Source organism: Piliocolobus tephrosceles, chromosome 13, assembly GCF_002776525.5.
Source record: "Piliocolobus tephrosceles isolate RC106 chromosome 13, ASM277652v3, whole genome shotgun sequence".
In the NCBI taxonomy this organism is placed as follows: Eukaryota; Metazoa; Chordata; class Mammalia; order Primates; family Cercopithecidae; genus Piliocolobus; species Piliocolobus tephrosceles.
The window spans coordinates 103,078,603-103,101,219 of NC_045446.1; the positions used below are offsets into that span (position 1 = coordinate 103,078,603).

General features: G+C 41.8%; 1 protein-coding gene across 1 annotated transcript in view; it reads left to right on the forward strand.

Annotated features, from left to right (window-relative positions):
- The first annotated feature begins 5,177 nt into the window (after positions 1-5,177).
- The window catches only part of TTC12 (tetratricopeptide repeat domain 12), a 50,997-nt gene continuing 33,557 nt past the window's right edge, over positions 5,178-22,617 (forward strand). The window contains exons 1-7 of the mRNA XM_023208251.1: positions 5,178-5,764; positions 6,809-6,881; positions 13,896-14,059; positions 14,610-14,631; positions 15,224-15,301; positions 16,143-16,264; positions 20,518-20,577. Of these exons, the coding sequence (XP_023064019.1) occupies positions 6,824-6,881; positions 13,896-14,059; positions 14,610-14,631; positions 15,224-15,301; positions 16,143-16,264; positions 20,518-20,577 (504 nt within the window). The 5' untranslated portion in view covers positions 5,178-5,764; positions 6,809-6,823. The remainder of the gene's footprint in view (positions 5,765-6,808; positions 6,882-13,895; positions 14,060-14,609; positions 14,632-15,223; positions 15,302-16,142; positions 16,265-20,517; positions 20,578-22,617) is intronic.

The following is a 22,617-nucleotide window of genomic DNA, read 5'->3' on the forward strand; positions in this document are numbered from 1 at the left end:
TAGATGCCATCTCAAAAAAAAAAAAAAAAATCCATTGTAGGATAGTATTCCAAGTGTGTATGGGGAGATATAAAATGGAAAAATGACTTCAAGGAAAAAAAATAATAACATAACCTTCTTAATTTCATGATCTCAGTAACAAATTGCTCCAATGTTTAAAGTTTATTGGATGAGATGCATTTAAAAATTAACATGTGTTTCATTTTAAAATAGCAACATTTCTATTATGCTAGTATAACAATATTATTTGGACTTATGAAGAAAAAAATTAGATATAAACATTAAGAGAGTGTTAGTTGAATGAATGAATGAATGAATGAATGAAGAGTACTTTCCATATCAGTTAACATTAGGTTTGACTGGGAGTGACAGAAAACCCAAGATAGCAGAATCTTCAATAAAAGTCTTTATATTTCCAGCAACTGAAGTATCTCTTGTTGGTGTTCAATGTCTCGCTCACATAGAAATAAGAAGTTGGGCAGTCCAAAGCCCGTGAGGCAGCTCCATGATCTCAGGACCCAGTCTCCTTCTAGATCCTCAACACAATGCTTCTATATCATGGTCCAAAATGGCTGACCCAGCTCCAGCCATTAGGTCCCCATTCCAATCAGCAAGGAAAAGGAAAGGCAAGGAAAAGAACATCCTTTTGAGGACACTTCCCAGAAGCAGCACCACCACCTCTGCTTATATGTAATTGGTTAGAACTTGGTCATGTATTACACAAGGAAAGCTGGGAAACACAGTCTAGTCTATGTGTCTTGGGCCTTGCTAAAAATTGGTAGATCTGAAGAACAGGAGAATAAATATTAAGGGACAATCATCAATTTACTCCACATCTACACTTGGATAACTCATGGGCATTTTGGACTGGATATCACAAATCTGAACTCATCTTTTCTCCAAATGTGATTAATATTCTCTGGCTCAGCCATTGGAGAACCTTAATCTGGTTCAAGTTGGAAACCTAATGTTATTATTGATACTTTCCTGCTGTCAATCGTTCCTCCAAAATACATCTCAAATTCATCTCTATTCCTACAGCCAATACCCACTATTAACTTCCTAATTTGGCTCCCAGTGTCCCTCTCACCTCTTTTCAGATCATTCTTTGCATTGCAACCAGAATAACTTTCTAAGAAAATATAAAAATCTGAGCATGTCACTCTTCTGCTAAAACCCCTGGAAGGCCACCTATGGTGCTTAGGATAAACACCAAAAACCTTTACATGGCTTTCAAAGGCCTAATGTGATCTGGCCCTTGCTTCATCTTGTACTGCTTACCTTTTGCTCTCCATGCAGCAGACAAACTTGGCGTTCTGCTGGTTCCTCCTCCATACCAGGCTCTTTCCTGACTGCCCATGCCATTTGCTGTTTCTCCACCTCCCTCTTTAACTGTCCAATGCCCACTCACTCCCCCAAGTCTCTTCTTGAACACCACATCATCAGGGAAGACTTCCAGTGTTTGAGACTAGACTTTCATGGCACCCTGTACTACCTTTGCTTTTCACCCTTTACTTTTTATAGCATTTATCACAATGAGAATTTACATGATGATTTTGTTTATTGACCCTTATTCCCCTTGGGTGATAAGCAAGCTCCTTGAGTCTGGTGACCAGGTACCACTGGTGCTCTGCTGCATCCCAGCATTTAATGAAGTGTCTGCACTTTGCTACTCAGTGTGGCCACAGTCCATAGAGGGGTGTCACTGCAGACCTCAGCCCCTATGCCTGTTTAAACAAGATTCCCAGGCAATTTCTACATACAATCAAGGTTTGGAGGAGCTGGTCTAACATATACTAATCATAGTTGTAGTAATAGTTAATAATACTTACTAGTTATTGATAATGCTCCAGGCATTGTTCTAAGCACATTGCCTGTATTAACTTATGTACCTCTCACAGAAACCCTATGGGATAGAGAATCATTTAACAACTCTGTTTTACAGATGAGGAAACTAAGGCCCACAGGGATGAAGTAACTTGCTTAAGGTCACACATCTAACAGCAGCAGTAGCAGATGCATATTGTATGCCCACTGTGTATAACAGACCAGTTACATTGAGACACAGGATGTGCAGCACAGAAAGAATCAGATCACAGGGCACCAAGTGAGGGGGCGGAGAGCTAGAGTGAGGAGGAGCCCCTCAGATCTATCTCCCGGTGAAGTGATGGGCTGGAGTTTTTAAGGAGATCATGGAGGGCGAGGGGCTAGAAAACTGGGGTAGTCCATTGGTGGGATAAGGGGGATGAAAGTATCAGAATTTGGAAACTGCATTCTTTGGTGAGTCAGCTTCTGATCAGCTACAGTAGGAGACCTGGATGGGGGCCAGCAGGACAGGGTCACAGTGGGGCCCTCGGACCAGCTGGTGTCAATGGGTCCTTCAGAACAGCTGACATTAGTAATTTCACTGGTTTGCGGGACCTGAAAGAATATTTCAAGTGGAAAACGTAATGTTTTATGTTCAAGTTGTTATCTATAGAGCAGTTAAGGGGAACTATAATCTTGTAACAGGTCTATGTGATTCTGAGATAACAGACACCAAACAATTGTGAAGAAGCAGGCCAGAGAACAAGCTGACCTCGTGGTTCATGCTGAATGTGCTGCAAGCTGGGCTTATTTTATTTCTCCCCTTCCCTGCTTCATATTAATTTTGTAAAGTTTGTAAGGATGGTTTCAGTAGTGTTAGCAATAAAAGAGGAGGAATATGATCCCCAGTACCTAACACAATAAAAGGTGCATGGTAGGTGCTTAAAGACATTTTAATGAATGCTAATAGGTGGAGATGTGAGATTTGAACCCAGCAAAATTGTTCCAGAGCCCCAGCTCTTAACCACTTAGCGTGTGATGAATATTTGTCAAGTGCACCCCAGGGGCCTTCCACTGCATCTAGCACACTATAGACCACTCACATTTGCTGAACGAATATGTGAGTGAATGGTTATGTGGTACAGTCAGTTGTGGGCAGATACCTCTGGAACATAGGAAAGGAGTTTAGTGAAAAGAGTAGTAGGATAGGAAGTAAGTGATTTGGAATAATTGGCCTCAAAGTGATAAGAAACATCCTGAGTTTTGGGACCATAGGCATATAGCCTTCATGTGTTCAAGGCCTCACAGGCCTAAGAGGAAAATGGGATGATACTAATGGTGATAACCAAAACATCACTGGTTCTTGTCTCCATCAATTCCCATAGGCTGGCAGGTCACTGTAAAATACCCCATATCTTTCTGAGGATCCCTATGGTGTCCCTGGCCTGTGCTCATCAACGTCCTTGCTCCTGCCAGGCACCTACACTCTTTGCTACTTCTCCTGAGGCACCTCAGTCCCTTGGGACAGCCACTGTGATCATGTCCTGCTGGGACCCCCAGGTCTCCTGTTGCAACTGATGAGCGAAAAGACTCACTCTGCTGATGCTGTACCTGTTCAGCTGCCAAGAGGAGCGGAACATCCCTGGCCCCTTTGTGTTTTGCTGCATTAGAGGGGTACCCAAGCAGGATGGCATGTGGACCAATACATCATAGAGACTTCAGTCAAACAGCTCTTCTGTTCTCTACAGGACACAGGCATGCATCCTATGGGGCCTAGGCCACAAGACAGTCAACATGCTGTACTTGGAATCAACATTAGAGCTAGCTGGCCATGCCTGGATCCCTCTCCCCTCTGGAGAATTCCATCTCTAGGGGCTCCTTGTTCCCTTCCAAACAGGTTTCCATAAAGCACTCATTTGCCAAGAAGTTCCAGGTGTTTCTGACCATGAACTTAAGCTCAAGTTTCCCCTAAACCTGCTTTTCTTTCCACTGGTAACCCTGCACATAATACTCTGAGATTTTGTTTAGAAAAACAGACTGAAATTTCTTTAGGGCTGTGTGCACATATTTGGGGCGTGAATGAATGTGCCCATTAGCTCATTCTGCTCTAAACCCTACCATGATCCTCCGGATGTCATCTGCCACCTGTTCCTACTGACTAGGTACCAGGCACTGAAACCGCCATCGCAAAATTATAACTGAGATGGTGAAAGGGATCTGACTTAACTGACTCCATCTTGCTTCTCATCTCCAAGCTGTCTTTGTTCATTCCTAGGCATAGGCCAAACTAACTTTGGGAGAAACTTAGTTTATAGTTTAGCTTTGAAACAAAGACAATACCAGCTCTTTCCCAAACAAACCCCCTTCTTGCCTGGGGATTAGACTGCCTTTTTGGGACTAACAAATGAGCCACAAAATTATAAATTATGGTTTAGGAGTCATGCAGCTAGAGGCTGCTAGATTCTAAACCTCCTCAAATTGCTCCTGGGGATAACATAAACTATTGTAAAACCTAAGATCATTGCTTAAGATATTTGGCAGACACTGCACTCGATGGATCAGCTTGCACCACCCAGATGGATAAAATGGTTCATCTGGTCTTATGGCCCCCACCTAGGAACTGACTCAGCACAAGAGGGCAGCTTTGACTCACTGCGATTTCATCTCCTATCCTACCAGTCAGCACTCCTGACTCACTGACCCCACCAAATTATCCTTTAAAACTCTGATCCCTGAAAGCTAGGGAGACTGATTTGAGTAATAATAAGACTCCGGTATCCCTCACAGCCAGCTGTGGGTGAATTACTCTTTCTCTATTGCAATTCCCCTGTCTTGATAAATCAACTCTGTTTAGGCAGTGAGCAAGGTGAATCTGGCCATTACAGAATTTTAACCACAAACCTTATGAGAAAGTGCCATTTCTCCATATCATAGATGAGAAAACTGAGGATTAAAAAGGTTACTCAAATAATTCTCCTGAGGATAAATGTGTAAATCTTCTAACTAACACATTTATCAATAAACAAAACCGGATTCACAAGTACACTGGAGACTTTACATTTTGGGCAAGGATATTAAGCTAATGGGAGTGAGACATCCCCTCTTCAGGGGAAAAAAGGCGAGCAGCACGCGCTGCTTTAGAGACCAGCACTTTGCTTCCTCAGTGTCCCCGCGCCAGGCATCGGGCATCCCAACCTCGACTTTGGCCTTGAACTTGGCGCGCTCCGGAGCTAAAGCTCTAGGGTGGTGATCCCGGCTCCACGCCAGCCCCCGGTCCCGCCCCCCGGCCTTTGACCCCGCTCTTGGTCCCGCCCCGGGCCCCTGGCTCCTGGCCCCGCCCCAGCCTAGGCCAGTCCGTGCGCCATTTCCTGTCCAAAGCTGGGCTAGTCAGGTTGGTGCTGCGGGGTATCCCGGAATCCCCCCGGGAGCTGGTCCTGGACTGGCCTTCAGAGCCGAGCAGAGGACGCTGCTTTGGGCCCCAGAGCATGGGAAGGTCTCGGCTGCGGTCTGGGACCTGCTTGGAGGGCCCCGGGCCTGCGGACGCCTGGGAGCGGTTGCCGGGCAACAGTGCGGGCGGCCTGGCCTCTTTGCGCCCGGCGGGCAGCGCGCGTCTGGGGCGGGCTCGGCGCGGGGCTCGGGCACAGGTCCCCGCTGCAGCAGCCCTACCGAGTGAAACACCGAGGGCGGCGTCGCTTCGCCGTCACCTGGCTCTGGCCTTCTCACCCTAGCGTGGAGGTGGCACTGGCCAGGCAGTGAGGAGGACCCTGAGATCCATGCCCTGGGAGACAGGGGTTGTCTCCTGTCCCTGCACCCGCGTGCCTGCCTTCTAACCCTCATACCGTTGGGCAGGTTAATTCACTGGACTGGGCCTCTGTTCCGTGGGAGTTGAAAAGATTTGACCTGGAAGAAACTCTACCGATCATTCAGTTAAGCCGCAACCCCACCCCGTTTTATATAGGTAAGGATGCTTCACAGTGAGCGCTCATCCCGTGCCTGGTGCTTTACATCAGTCCCCAAAGTAGTCCTCGTGGTTTCTCTCTAACCTTCCCATAGTATGGGTGAGGACTCTGAGGCTCGGAGAGGTTGTGACTTTAGCCAGAATCACACAGCTTGTAACTGGTGGAGATAAGGACACCCAGACTCAGATTAAATCACTCGCAGTTTGTTCGTGGCAGATTACGTGTTAGAATCATGTTACACTACTATGAAACCTGGCCGTAAATCAGAATCACCTGGAAAGCGTTTAAAATCTACATTCGTGGCCAGGCACTGTCCCAGGTTTACTGACTCAAAATCTCGGGCTACGGCTGAGGAAGCTGTATATTTAACAAGCTTTCTGATGATTTTTATGATCTGTGGATGAAGCACTGAGTACCTCTGGGTACACCATGGAGCCTTCTCGCACAAAAACAACTATAAAATAATGTCTAAGATACCTAGAGCAGAAGAGGTGCTGGTGAGCATGGTAACATCATGTTCTAATCCCTTCAGCCAATTTGTACCCTTTCTTCACTCTTCAGAAACAAGCCAAAGGCATATTTTAAACAAGTATGGACATTTGGATGCAAATTGCCCCAAGTTTGTTACCTGTCACACATCCACATTTAAGTTTCTGACTAGACCGGCCTGTCATGATCAAAGTCAGGAGTTAGTGTATTTCTCTATCCTTGGCAACCTGTCATCTGCTCTCTCCTCATCTCCATGCCAGGTCCCTAAATCGCCGGGATTGATGTTAGCTTTGGAAGAACTATTTGCAGAGCGTTTTCTGCACTGAAAGGAAGGCTGGAAGCTTTCTGGAAGCATTGCCGCACATAAATGAGTGCCTCTTGGCCTTAAATAGCAGTTGGAATGAAACGGATCACCCTACTGTTGTTCATTAACATTTATAAACAAAACTGTCATAAAAATAATCACTGTCTTAGTTTTAGAATGCTAACAAGCCTGACCATTCTGTTTAGTGCTTTACTATTATTAATTTCATCATTTACGCTGCATCCCTTAGGGATTCCGGTTCACAATGGATGCTGATCAAGAGAAAGATCTGCAGAAATTTCTTAAAAATGTGGATGAAATCAGTAAGTACTAGTAAATCATAAATTAATTTTTGCTTTAGAGGGGTGGAGTAGATAAAGGGAAATGATTACTCTGAGTTCCTGGGTGGCTTGACAGGTTTGTAACTCTCAGGGAAAAAATGTAATTGAAATTAAACAGAAGAGTATTGAGAGGCAAGTTATAGCCTTGGGGCCATATTTTCTGGCTGTTAATTGGTATCAGAGAAACTGTTAACATTCTGATAGGAATTCAGGCTGATGGTTTTCCTCCATATTTTGTATCCTTCTTTGTGGAATCCGGTCAAAATGAGCTGCTGTTTCCCCACTAACAATGAACCTAGCTGTTCCCTTCAAGGGTCTAGAGCCTCGTTGATCAGTGTGAGATTCCTCCCGTTTTAGAGTAGAGCCATTTCTGTTTTAGAGCTGCAGAGGCAAAATCAAATGGCTTTCCTTTAGAATCCATCAAATTACATGGATGGCTTATGATCGTCATTCCCTTCTCTCCCTCTAGATGAGAAAGTCCTTTCCCAAGCTCAGACAGGTTGGATTTCAAAGAATATGTACTGTGATCCCACAGGTCACTTTCAGGAATTTCCAAGCCTGTCAGTCCCTGTTCAGGGAGCTTGTTTGAGTATAGAAACAAACAAACCAACAGGCAAACAGACCTTCCATAGTAAATACAAGAAATACGTTGAAATTGCTGCTTCTAGCAGATTGTCTGCGTTCATAGAATCAACTGGTTTTAAAGCTAGTTTGGGTGGCATCATAAATGATACATGTATAATGCCTTGTGTGCCCCATGGGCCTGCTCATCCCCGAATGCTGTTCCATGGAACTCTGGCCTTGGCCCACTGCTGCCTTTCTCTTCAGCTGGTCTAAACATGTAGCTTTACCTGCCACCAGTGTGCTCATGACCCCCACATCTACGTGGACACTTAGCCTTCTTTTCTGAGCCTCTGCCTCTATGATCACTGTCATACCTACTGTATCCCACAAATAACTCAAATGTGTCCAAAATTGAGGCATCATCTCTTTCCCTCCCCTTTGCCCTCCCCCTCCCAAATAAAACCTGCTTCTTGTACCCTCCCCTTCATCCTGGTCTCAGTTGGTGACACCACCATCTAGAAATGTACAAGGCATGTGGGACTCTTCCCACCTCATAACCCTGCATCCAGTTAGCCATCTAGTTTGGTTGGAGAGCCGTCCTCTCCAACCCTCCCTTTGTTCTGGTTCCTCTCACCCAGACTATTTCAACAACCCCCTGATTGTTTTTCCTATCTCCAGGTTTATACTCCCCACAGAGTAATGTATCTAAAATGCAAATCTGACCCAGACACTTCTCTGCTTGGATTCCTTTTGCAGTCACAATAAATCCCAAGCTCTCATCAGGACTTAAGTCCTCCCATGACCTTGTCCTTACCTCTCTCATATCTCCCTACCTCATGCTTGAGCAGCAATAAACTGCTGATTGTTTCCCCCACACATACTCTGTGTTTCACACTCTGCACTGGGTCTTTGCCATTCCCACTGCCTCTTCATCTTTTTTTTTAACCTGGCTAACTTTTATGGATACTCACAGTTCATTCACGTATCATTTATACCAGTGCTGTCCAATAGAGCTTTCTGTGATGATGAAAATTTTCCATAATCCTCACTGTCCACTATGGTAGCCACTAGCCACATAATTATTGAGTATTTGAAATGTGGCTTATAGCTCCACTCTGTGTGGTTAGGATTCTGTGTGTTTATGGCTGCAGCCCAGGTTTGAAATGTGGCTTGTTTCAATTAATTTAAATTTATATAGCCACATGTATATAGATTCTGTACATTTACTTCTTGGGCTCTTGCTATGTGTTGAGTGTTGGTAGGCCCTAGAGAATACAGTCAAAGAATTACCTCTTTTCATGGTTTCAATAGTGCAGTGGAGAAAACAGGTATTAAACAGTAATTTCAAGTGCGCAATATGAGACACAGAGAGAATTATAAAGTGTAGGGATCTAACCCAGCTTTGGGAGGTTGTATTAGTCTGCTAGGGCTGCTGTAATGACAATGGCTGGCTTAAATGACAAAACTTTATTTTCTTAGAGTTCTGGAGTTTAGAAATCTAAGACCAGGGTGTGTGCAGGCTTGGTTTCTTCTGAGGCCTCTCTCCTTGGCTTGCAGATGGGCACCTTCCCACTGCGCCCTCACATGGTCATCTCTCTGTGTGTGCATGTATTTGGTGTTTCTCTTCTTATAAGGATACTAGTCATGTTGGATTAGGGCAATAATTAATTACTTCTTTAAAGGCCCTGTCTACAAATACAATCATACCAGGAGTTAGAGCTTCAACATGTGAATTTGGCAGGGGGGTTGCAATTTAGTCCATAACAGAAATCAAATAAAGTTTTCCTGAAGAAGTGAGATTTAGGCAAAATATGAAGAGTGAGTAGGAGTTGGTCACTGGGGAGATGACAGGGGAGTATTCTGGGTGGGAAGTAAGGAGGCAGGAAAGCTAAGAGTGAAGAAAGAGTGTGGTGCTTTTGAGGAAGTGAAAGAATAAAAAGCCCCATATAGCTGGAAAGAAGAGATCAAGGAGAGAAGAGTCCAATCTGAATATGGAGGGGCCATATTAGGAAAGACCTTGGAAAACATGGTAAGGAATTTGTGTTTACCCTGAAAGCAGTACATCCATTCCAACTAATTTATGTAGTGACTCTTCCCTCAAGGAGATGGAGCATCTCTACCCCTTAAATGTGAGATACATTTAGTGACTTGCTTCCAAAGAGTATAGTATGGAAAGGGAGGGAAGAAAGTAACTTTACAGTGGAAAAGGTTGACAAACACAATTTCAGACAGATGATCAAGGTTAACCTCCTGATAAATCACGCTGATTGCATGCATCCTTGATATGCCATAATGTGCCATGGTCTTTTTCCCCAAATCCTGTAACCCCAGTCTAATAATGAGAAAAATACCAGATAAACCCAAATTGCAACGTATTCTATGAAATACCTGATCAGTACTACTCAAAACTATCAAGGTCATCAAAATAAGGAAAGGCTGAGAAATGGTCACAGCCTCGAGAAGCCTAAGGAGACATGACTAAATGTCATATAGTGTTCTGGAGGGGCTCCTGGAATAGAAAAAGGACATTAGGGAGAAAAGCAATGAAATTAGAATAAAGTGTGGAGTTGAATCAATAAAAAAAAGTTAATTAAAAGACATGAAAGAAGAACTAAATAAATGGAGACATATTTAATCATAGAAAGACTTATTTGTTAAAGATGTCGATTTTTGAAATATTCTATACAGTAAATGCAATTTAGATCAAAACCCCCAAAGTAGTGTGTACTCACATTCAGCAAGCTGATTCCACAGTTTACATGGAAGAGCAAAGGACTAGCAAGAGCCAAGAAAACTCTGCAGGAAAAAAAAAAAAGAAAAAAGGCAGGACAACTCTCCCTACCTGACGTTCAAGATTTATTATAAAGCCATAGTAATCAATGCATGGAGGTTTTGGTGCTGGAAAAGACAATCAGGGGAAAGGAATGAAGAGCCTGGAGCAGATTCGCACATATTACAGAGCTGATGAGACACATTGCTGGCAGGGACTTCTCAACAAATGCTCCTGCCCTACATGAAAGTCAACTCCAGGTGAATTACATACCTTAATGAGAAAAAAACTTTAAAACTTTTATAAGATACCATGAAATAGTATATTTATAACCTTACTGACACAAAAGGCCTAAATTGTAAAGGAAACGATTGGTATATTTAACACATTAAAATTAAAAAGAAAATCTCTTCAACAAAATATTCCATAAAAACAAGTGAAAAGACAAAGCATACCCAAGGGGAAGATGCTTGGAAATACATGTAACCAGTCCAGAATATACAACTGATAAGGATAGGACACAGGGGAATAGTGGGTAGGAGAGGGTGGTTCGCTGGCAAAGACCCCACCTTTGAGCCTGGAGATCTGCAGCCCTAAGTGGGAGCAGGCATTTCTGTTTTCGTGCCCAAAAAGTTGCCTTTTGGCTCGCCATGCTCCCCTATCCTGTGCCCATATAAAACCTGAACTGCAGGCTCCAGAAGCAGACAAGCAGGTGAGGAGATGAGGACACAAGCAGACAAATGGCAGAACGACACAGCAGAGCAAAGAGGAGGAATGTCTGAACGCTGAGAGGAGTTTGGCTGGGAGCAGTCAGAGGGGAGTTTGACCCCTGGATGGCCAAGCTCCAGGGGAAGATCATCTTTCCATTCCATCCCCCCTTCCAGTTCCCCATCCATCCTGCTGAAAGCCACTTCCACCACACAATAAAACCCCACATTCATCCTTCAAGCCTGTGTGTGACCCGGTTCTTCCGGGGACACTGGGCAAGAGCTCAGGATACAAAAAGCCGTCACTTCCCTCTGCCCTTGTGAAAAGGCAGAGGATCCGTCAAGCTGGTTAACACTCAAGTCGTCCACAGATGGCAGGGCTAAAAGGACACACTGTAACACGCTCCCAGTTGGGCTCCTGCACTTGTCCCTCTATGTTCTCCTCCTCCCCTGGGGTTTGAGCAGTGGTGGTGACTGAATAGGCAAGCCACACCCCTGTCGCATGTCCTGTGAGGGGGATGAGAGAACTCCCCTGTTGCACAATCAAATCAACCAGGCATGGTGGTGTGTGTCTGTAGTCTTAGCTACTCAGGAGGCTGAAGCAGGAGTATCGCTTGAGCCCAGGAGTTCAAATCCGGCGGCGACAACATAGCCAGACTGTCTCTTAAAAAAAGAAATTGTTTTTTGAAAAGAAATTATGTTAACTAATAAGAAAGAGACAATGATCCAATAGAAAATAGGCCAAAGATAGGAGTAGGCTCTTCATAGAAATCCAAATGGGTGCAAATCAGTAAGAGGATGCTCAATTCCAATCACATTCAGCAAAATGCAAATTAAACCATTAATGAGATACCATTCCCATTCATTACATTGACAACAATTAAAAAGTTTAACCTAGCAACTGATGACAAGAATGTAGAAGAATGGGAACTCCCTCTTGTACACTTTTGTAGGAGTAAAAATTGGTACAGCCACATCCTGAAGGATTTGTAACATACGTGCTCAGGGAAATATGTAAATAAAGGTATTCAATTCAGCATTTATTTACTTTAGAAAAAACTAAAATTAAAAACCACCTGGCTATCAATAAGAGAATGGAGTAACTATGGTATATGTAATGGTTTAAATGAATCAACTGGAACCATATGTATCAAGAACAAATCTCTAAAGCATCTTAAGAGAAAAAAGTAAGTTGCAAACGAATGCACATTTTATACAACTATTTTAAAAAATTGTTTAAATATTACATACACAAATATTCTGATAGATTGCAAGAATGGTTACAAATTCCTTTCTTCCCATCAAGGGTGGAGCCTATTTCTCTACCCCTTGAATCTGGGTTGGTTGGCCATGTGCCTCACTTTGACCAAAAGGATATTTGCAAACATGACACAAACTGAGGCTTGAAAAGTGCATGTGAATTGGCGCTTGCACTCATGCCACTCATGAGAAGGTGAGACACACTTCTCCTCGTTGCTCGCATTTCTCAAGCCAACAGCCAACGGACTTTCTAAAGCAGAGCCACTTAGATGACTGACAGTTGACTATGGATATATGTGTGAGTCCAGCTGAAACTGGAAGAACTGGCCAGCTGAATCCAGCTCAAATTGTTGACATAGAGAATTGTAAACTAAGCCACAGAAATGGTGGCTTGTTTCAAACCACTAAGTTTTGACGTGGTGTGTGATGCAGCAAAATCTAAATGATACAAATACTAAGCATTAAAACATGCTGGAGAAAAGATACCATTAACTTATAAATGGCATAGAAACAAAAATGTTATATTACTTTCTGTGTGCTTGAAATATTGTACAATTAAAAAATTTCAAATTTCCTTGAAGAGTCAGTGGGAAATGAAGAAATTGGAACAGGAAAATGTCTTTAAGGAGTTTCATTGTGAAAGGGAGGAGACAGTATTAGGAGAGATTTAAAGTACATAAATACGTTTGGGAAGAAGCTGGTCAAATGGAATAGGTTGAAAATATTGTGCAGAGGATTATTAATTGGTGATGCAGGGTTCCTGATTATGCAAAACATGACGATGGAATCTTGGGCCCAGGATGAGGGACTAACCTCACTGAAGAATGGGCACTTTTTCCTGATAGGAAGGAAGGATAGATGTAGGTATAGCAGTTTTGTAGTTTTAGTGGCAGGAAGTTGATGGCATCTCTGTCCTCTCTGAATTAATAAGTAAGGTCATCTTTTTGAGATGGTCAGGTTCAGGTTGCAAACTGTTAAAAGTCATTGGGGGAATGATAGGATATCTTGCCTAGGATAACAAGGATTGCTGGGCATCACTGAAGGTCCAGTTGAGTTTGGACCAGTCCCCCAGGCATCTATCTGTCTCCCTCAGTACTTAGCATTCCTAATACAGACTGAGAATTGGGTAATTGGAATCATGTAGAGCTGGAATTTTGTCTGTTAGGTGGGATAGTGGGGCAAGGGAGTTGAGTGTGTGGGCAGGCTGACTGCCGAGTGATTGACTGTGGAATCTAAGCTGGATAGGCAGTACAGTGAAGACAGGTGAGAATAGGGTTAAGGGCTGTTGTTTTGTGATTTCGGAGCTGCCTATACTTACATGTTTGTCTCCCACACAAGTTCATAAACTCTTCAAAAAAGGATCTTTTTTTATTCATCATTGTTATCTATAACATCAATGTAATATCTAATAATGAGCTCTCCATAAATTATTGTTGAATTGAATAATGGCTTAAAACTCTGTTCCTTAAAGCTAATAGCTACCCCTCACCTGCAACTTTTTCTAGGCAAAATATATAAATATATATATATATATGTTAATTTTTTCTCATTGGTTCTACTTGCTCTATTTTGCTTTTGATTGCGCTATTTTTTTTCTTTAAGTTCTTTCCCATACATTTTATGCACCATCCTTTCTAGTGAATAGAGTCTTTTGAATATCTTGTTTGATTAAGTCACATCTGATTTCTTCTCTAGCCAATTTAATTCAGGAGATGAATTCTGATGACCCAGTTGTGCAACAGAACGCTGTCCTGGAGACAGAAAAGAGACTACTGCTTATGGAGGAAGACCAGGAGGAGGATGAATGCAGGACCACCTTGAATAAAACTGTGATCAGTCCTCCACAAACTGCTGTGAAGGTTTCTTTTTCTATTGAGAAGTTATATAAGTACAGACAGTGAGAAGACCTACACCAAGGCAGTAGTTTCGTCTCAAACTGTCCGGCGAGGCTATAATGGTCTTTTGTTTCTTAGATTCATTAGATTTATTTTTTATAAGAAAGTATAAAATTTGATTTTTTTCCTTTGATCTTTCTGGGTTATCTTTAAACAACCCTTTGGATCTATTTTAATGAAAACTTCGCCTCTCCACCCCCTGAGCTTGTGTGATATATTTAAGCTGTACTTTTAAGGTAATGTATTCTAACTCATTTCCAACTCATAAGCCACAGCTGAGGTCTCTTGACCTGGGCAGCCTTATTTTGCAGACTCGGTCCCATAGCAATTGTGCCCATAATCAGATCTCCTGATTTAAAGCAAGCCCCCTGAATTCTGATCTCTTCAGTTTTGATGGTTAAAGGAAATGACCTCTTGTTTGTAATTGATTTGCCTTCTTGGTTTATATGCATATAAATTAGAGAGTGGTTTTTGAAATTTGTTTCTTTGTTTTTATGATAACCTACATCTACAGAGTGCCGAAGAAGTAAACTCAGGTAAGGATAGCATCTCTCTTCCCAATTTTTATTCTTTATATAGGACCAGTTTTGATTGAGTGTAGCTCCCAGACCTTTAAATTATTGCCTCTTGGCTTACAAACAACCTGTGAACAAAAACCTACTGATCATCCCATTCTGTTACTAGTGGTCAGCGGGAACGTCCCTGAGAGGTTTTTCTCTATTTTCTGTTGGTCAACCTTTGGTAAACTCAATTCATTTATTCTGTATCATCCAATTTACCCTGTTCAAGGGATCCAGATAGTTTCTCTGTTGCTCAGCTCAGAAGCTCATTATGCTAAACAGAACAAAAAAATCTGTCTTCAAAGAAAAACTCTTTTAAAAGACATAATTCAAATTTGAAGCACAGTCATAGCCATCATGTATAATAATAAAGCACACAGATTACCATTTAATGTCAAATTAAGAAAATGTCATTTTAGTTGCCTCAGAATTGCGTGTGCGCGTGTGTGTGCGCCTGTGTGCATATGCATACGTGTGACTCTAAAGTAACTCTTCCGAATTTGAGCTAAATAACTGATTATAGTATTTGGATTTTTCTTTTTAATATCTGAAATTACTCTGCTGTCAGAGGCCTTCTTGGCATCTGTGGAGAAGGATGCAAAGGAACGAGCCAAGAGAAGAAGGGAAAACAAAGTCTTAGCAGATGGTAATTGTCAGTCCTTACTTTTCAATGGTGGGATGATTTGTGCTAGAAAGAGCACACGAAAGCCTGTATGCTGACATTTGAGGGCATCTAGATTCCCACTGGTGAGGTTTGTGATGGGCTCGAGGCAATGGGACTTGGCTAGAAGGAAATCATTGGTAGTCTCTTCTCTGTTCCTGCTGCAACAAGCAGGGGGTAGGATATGCCTACCTCCAGTGAAACCTCTTTTCTAAAGCATCCCTGTGCACTTAGCAGAGCTAAGTGAATCGTACTAAACAGTGCTCAGGAAGTAGTGGGGGGTGAGAGTGAGCTGCCACTGGCTAGCCTAAGGCATAGATGAAGAAGTGGAAAAGAAGAATAAAACAGCTGTGAGAAAAGAGAGGAGAAATCAAGGAAAAGGAAGCGATGGGATTGTGTATGTTGTGGGGAGATATATATGATAGAAGAATGTTTTCCATTTATTTTATACCACCCAGGGCTGTGTGTGCTGCAGGTCTGAATGATTCCATATTTGTTGGGAAAATTAATTATTTGACCCTCTTTATGAGACACCAAATGCACAGATTTGGTCTCTGTGGCAAGCTTAGTATGGTTCTGAGCCTCGGTGCAGAAACGTTTACTTTTTCTGAGAATCTACTTAGAAGACATGGATGGATTTGGAGGAAAAAAATATACTTGAAGAAGCTGGTCCTGAAATATCTGCAGAGAAAAACAAGTGTCGAGTCCCTTTAGGGTCAATAGAAGTGAAGACCTTCAAAGTAGAATTGGAAAATCGGGGGAATAAAGTCTGAGAGATTTTCTGATGTGTGGTGAGAGCTCACCTGTGTGACTTATATTCCCATAGCCCTAAAAGAAAAAGGGAATGAAGCATTTGCTGAAGGCAATTATGAAACAGCTATCCTGCACTATAGTGAGGGTTTGGAGAAGCTGAAGGACGTGAAAGTGCTGTACACCAACCGAGCCCAGGTCAGTGAGGCGAGGATGTGTCCATGGGGCTTTCTCAGGGAATAGTTGCCACCAAACCTGGGAAAACAAAGATGAGACTAGATGTTGGGCTGGGAAATGTTTATAAGAACTGGCTCTTGTTTTGGGTGTGGGAGGAGCTGACTTATACATAGCATTTACCAGTTTCCATGATGCAAATATTGAAATCACTGCAGGAGGACTTGGGAAGAATTGCCCATTATCAGCTGTCTCCATAGTATAAGTCAATTCCATCATATCACTGATGGTGACCATACACTTGTCCCTGTGGATAAAGGAGAAAACTAGTGGAATGAAATGACCTATAGGACCTTAGAATTCTACTACCAACAGATTTCTTCAGCCTCCTTTTTTGGTACTAGTCTTAACTCCTAGGAGATGCCCTCCTATTAGTTTCTCATTCGTTGTATCAGTCTCTCTTTAAGATTCTGCGACAGGGGTAAAGTGGATAGCCAGTGGTCCTAGAACCAATTTCTTGGAAATTTTGGGTTTCTTAAAGTTTTTATACCTTAGTATGTGTCACAAATAAGCTCAGTTTCCTGGAACACCAGGTGAAAACCACCCAGATGTTTATTTACCACTTAATGAAGGGATAGGCTGATAGCTCTCAACTGAGCTCTCAACTGAAACAAAACCATCACCTGTGACTTTGTGTTTGAAAAGCAGTTTAGTTTCTGTGTGGTAGAGTTCTCTGCTGGACAGGCCTGAAAATTTGGCAGATTCATGGACATGATTACCCCATGGTCAGAATATGTCAGCAGGGCCTGTGTGAGGTGGACTTGATGCCTTGTCATTTGCAAGAGGGAGAGGCTGCAGCAGAGTCCTCATCAGCTCCAATTTCCCTAACTCGAGATTAAGAATGTCTGACTCTGGGATGTTGAGGAAGAGGATTGGAAGCAAGAAACAGGACATTCAGAGGCCAAAATGTCTGGGGAGTGATAGTGACTTAATGATAAATAAATCCAAGCAGTATAATCTCACTAGTTTAGCAATTTGGGTAAGTTAGACTAGAGTTGAAGTGTCACTTACACTATCCCAATTTTGGAGAAAACTAGTCATAAGGAAGTGAATCGGTAAAAAAGATGGCCAGAGGTTGGTTTAACAGTACATTGCATTACCCGAACAAGATTATAAACTTTTTGAGGGCAAAAACTGCCATATACTTTTTCCCTTAATGCTTTATTTCTGGCAGATGTTCAATAAATCCTTTTTTAGTTACATAACATTGGAAGCACAATAAGTCCAATTAAGGGAGTTAAGTTTCTGTTGACAATTCAGAAGCATCGCTTAAATACAAGCAATTAATAGAATAATTATAGTTCCTTCTTATTTATTACCAAATCTGGTCTCTAAAAACATCTGCCTACTGATGCTTGTTCAGTTGTGTTACTCTGAAGTTATTTGAAAGCAATAAAATTGAATTGCTTTAAAAAAGTTATGTAATTCAGACATATCTAATTCAGACTGTCTATACTCTGATTCATCTGAATTAGTTATATTTTCACTGCACTCATTTTTAAGCAGCACTTTGATTAGTTCTGAAGAATCACATTAAGAATGAATGTGGATAAATATAAGGAAATGTAATGAAAAGGTTTGAGGGAGTGATTCCTCCCAGCTTTCCCAAGGAGAAAACTTATGCAGAGACAAAAAAATGGAAAATGTACTCCCTGGTGTTACAAACTGTTTGAACCTTTGACTATTTTTAAAATGCTTCCCCTGTATGCATGCAGTGTTAGAAAACACTTAATAGGGACCCGGTAAATTTCCTCTTGCTAGAGAGAAAACCTGACCTTTCATTGCTTTGTTTTTCCCCTGGAGTTAATGTTATGATCAATAGATTGCCGGTATAATTTAGATAAATCTGGAGTTTAATTGCTATTTGGAAAAAGTAGTTCTTTTTTAAAATGTGCAAAAGCAAGAGATTGAGGAAGTTATAGGGTGTTTAATCCAAGCCTTAAGAGAGAAAGAAAAAAAAAAGTAAAAGGCCGTGTGGAGAAATTGTTGCAACCCATAAAGACTTCTTCAGAGTCTGCATGTATCCTGAATAATAGTGCCATGAAATCATGGCCACAGCTGTCTAGAATGATGCCAGCTTCCTCCTCACATCCCCTAATTTTCAAATGAAACCTGAGACCCTGGAGGAAAGGATGATGCTTTACAGAACAGATAGCTCAAAGAGTCATCTTGTCTAATTGCTACAGAACGTGAGTTAATGAAAGTACCACTTGCAGCTTCCTTGCTGTGGGAGCCAAGGGCGGCATGATTTCAATTCATTTGCTGGCTGTTGCCTGCTCTCTTCTCACTTGGATTGGATACTTAGATTACCTGTGAGTTGCAACATTAACCCCACAATTGGCTTGTCCATGCAAATATCTCATCAGGTTTGTTGTTAAGAGTGTTGCAATGCCCTGGTACAGTTTTGATCATGGACAATCCTACATGTAGTACTGGCTTTATTATTGGTGACTGATGGAACCCTGGAAAAGCCACTGCTCCTGGTGCTTGGCTATCCTTTCGTACAAATGGGATGATCAGTGCTGCCTCTCAGGGAGCTTTCCAGAAGAAGAGTGCTTCAAGGCTACTTCGTGCAATTTGATAAGACTTTATTGACCACTTACTGTGTCCAGTAATTAATAGAGAGGTTATAGTAGCCATTGTGCTTGTTTATAAATAGTCTTTCATTTGTTTATATTCCTCTAGTTCTTGGAAACATTTAACCAAGTTCTCAATCAGTTCAGTTTGAATGGATCACAGAATTCTGAGTCAATTCTTGATTTTCAAGATTTTCCCCAATTCTAAGGGATCTAAAAGAGTGCCCCAGGCATTTGATACTAAGGGTTCATGGTGATGCTCTGACTCTCATATGTCACTCTACTTATTTCATTTTTTTTCTGCTGTGCTCGGGAGGACAGAAGCAGAGCTTTTTTATTATCTTCTGATAACAGCGTTATTGAGATATAATTCACATACCATACAGTTCACCCTTTTATAGTACACAATTTAAGGGGATTTTAGTATAATCACAGAGTTGTGCGACCATCACAATTTTTGAACATTTCATCATCATCCCCCAAAAAACTCCATCTTTACCTGTCAACTCCCCCAATCCTCCCATTGCTACTCTCAGCCCGAGATAATCACCAATCTACTTTTTGTCTCTATACCTGTCTGTTCTGGACATTTTATATAAATGAAATCATACATTTGTCCTTTTGTGACTGGCTTCTTTCATTTATCATAATGTTTTTAAGATTCATCCATGTTACGGTATGTATCAACTCTTCATTTCTTTTTATTGCTGAATAATTTTCCATTGTATGGATATACCATATTTTATGTATCCCTTCATCACTGATAGACATTTGGATTGTTGTCTTTTGACTATCATGAATAATTCTGCCATGAACATTCATGTGTAAGCATTTGTATGGATGTATGTTTATATTCTTCTTGGGTATATACCTAGGAATAAAATTACTGGGTCATATGATAACATACTTAACCTTCTGAAGAACTTCCGGACTATCTTCCAGAGGGGCTATGCCATTTTAATTCCCACCAGCAGTGTATGAGGGCTCTAATTATCTGTCTTTTTTATTCCCTTTATCATTTGGTGTTTTTCTGGAACATTCACAGCAGGGTAGACTCCAGAATCCAGCTCTTCCTTCTTGGATGTGGCTAGTGAGCTGGGTATTTTCTGTGTCCCTCTAGATCCTTCCTTGCTCTGTGCCCTGGAGGGCTGACCTGTGTGGACTGGCTCCTTGGCTTCCCAGCCTTTTAGCCTCCATTTGCATTCAGCCAATAAAATAAGAAGGAAGGAGGAAAAGTGAGATTGGGTATTAGTCTCCTGGCCTTTGGCTCTAGTGAAGGCCTCAGCTCATGTCAGGCCGTTCTTTTCGCAGAGCTATCCTCTCCCATTGTGTTCATTGCTCCCTCCTTCTGCCCCTTCCGTTACAGCAGTGGTAATGGCTGTCCACTGTTGCTAGCTCTGAGATTCTGTAGCATCCCTTGTCAGGTTCCCTAAGCCCTGCCTTCACCGTGGAAGAGGTCCCTGTATTCAGCTCTCAGTTGCCCAGTGTAAGTGTGCCATCTGTTTCCTGGCAGGACCATGACTGATCCAGGTAGGGGATAGTTCTCGCTGACATTCTACTGTTCGAATGTTCTTTCTGCGTGAACTGAAAACTGCCTGATGCAGAGTTGTGTGTGAATATCAGCTGTTGGTTTCATTACAGGCTTATATGAAACTTAAGAACTATGAGAAGGCACTGGTGGATTGTGAATGGGCTCTCAAGGTAAGAGAGTATTTCTTTTCCCACATGATGGTATTGGGCTGAAGTAGATAGAAGGCAGATGTCAGTGTATCAAGATAGGAAAGGGTATAGCCTCTGTAGCCAGAGCTTCAGTTTCTTCATCTGTAGAATGGGATAGAATAGAATTGGATAGAATAGAATTGTTAGGAGGGTCATGACAATGCACAGAAAGTGCCTAGTTCCTAGAAAGCAATCCAGGGAGCTGCTGCTATTGAATTTTCAGTGTCTTATATTACTACAGCTTCTTCTTTACTCTTGTGTTATCAGACACTTTGTTCTATGTGTTAGTGGAAATGCCTCCTTCTCTCTTCCGGAGCCAGCCATTGGAGCTGATTTCTGCAAGGCTGCAATGCTGTTCTTCCTTGTCAGTTTGTGTTTTTTTCCTCCAGCCCTAATAATTTGGAAATATAACATCCTCTATTTGTAGAGGAATAATCAGAAGAAAGAATTCCTATTTTTCAACTTTAGTCAGGCCTTGGGCAGATAAAATAATTCTACGCATGGCATTTCCTCTGAAATCTGCCAGAATAAATGGTGAAAGATGCATAGACGTAAAGACTGTTGGTGGAAATGTTAAGAGTTACTAAAAGAGAAATAACACAACCACTTTTTAGGGACATGACCAAATATTTAAGTAACCCTTAATCCACATTCCCCTGAATTACTCTGTCACGGGGGTTTTAACTAAATAACCAAAACTAGTGCTTTTCAGACTTCTGCACTCGCTGCTAACAGCAGAGGAGAATGGACATGAGCCCCTCAAGGGGGACTAGAAGCAGAAAGCATGAAATTTCTTTTAAGATGTGCATTTTACCTTAAAAACCTTGTTAATTTTGCACAGCACTTCATGAAAGTTATCTGTCTGTTTTGATGTAACAGCATTATTTTCAATAACTTAGAATCAAGTAAAATTGAGGTGCCAGGAGAATGTGCCAAGTTTATCCTGTGGCTTCAATTCTTGGGTACAGTGCAGCTACCCTAGCCTAATGAGTATGTCGCAAGACAAGAGGACACTTTCCTAGCAGCATACTGGCCATATCTGCTTTATTTCTTATTGAGAGGGTAAGCAAAGGAAACCGGGATGAATGAGAAAGTCACCTCTGCTTATAATCATTCATAAAACACTAGGGATCCTCTTAACACTGACATCTGGAGTGTCTAATTTCTTTATCCCTTAGAAGATACAATGTGTGGCAAATTTTGTTTCATTGCATGGGTGTAGTCTTTAAGTTATAAGAGTTGGGGCCGAAGCTGATGACGTCAAGCTCTTCACAGCTCCATCATAGGTCCACTAACCTGCTTTGTCGCCTTGCTTGATAATGATTTCTTTTTCTACCATTATTCTGCAGGAGAAGAGAGAGGCAAGGATGTTTTCCTTGGTTTTTCCGGTAATAACAGCAAACAACATCATTTGCTGCGTGCTCACAAAATTCTATTCTGTTCTGTTCAGTGTCACTATTTTCTCTATTTTTCTGACGAGGAAATCAAGCCTCAGTAATTAATTAAGTACCTTGTGCAGGATTATGAAGCTAGTGTCTGTCTAACTCTAAGCCCATGCTCTTAACCTCTATAGAGGGCCTCTCCACTGCAACTTTGAACCCCATAATTCCTGGGTGTGGATGTCTTTCCCTTCTGTGGAAGAAACATGATCTCCTCACAGGTTCACCAAGAGTATCTTTTCTGATATGAAAAAGGCCAAAGGGGCAGACATACCATCATGCTGATTCAGGATAACACACTGGCCTGTTCCCAAATGTTAATTGAAGTACAATGTAATTAACAGTGAAACCAAGGCCAAGCAGGCCCAATGGAGCTGACATTAAAAAACGCTGACACTCAGCAGCCAATCTTGTTAAATGCCCAGCGAGGCTCTCAGTTGAAGAGGTTTGGGTAAACACTTGGAGAAATGAGAAAAAAAAATGAACAAAGAGTTCTAAAAACTAATAATGATTTGTTTTATGTTGCAGCTGTGAATTTAAAACTTTTGCTGTCTTTAAAATTAATGTATCAATAGCGAATGTC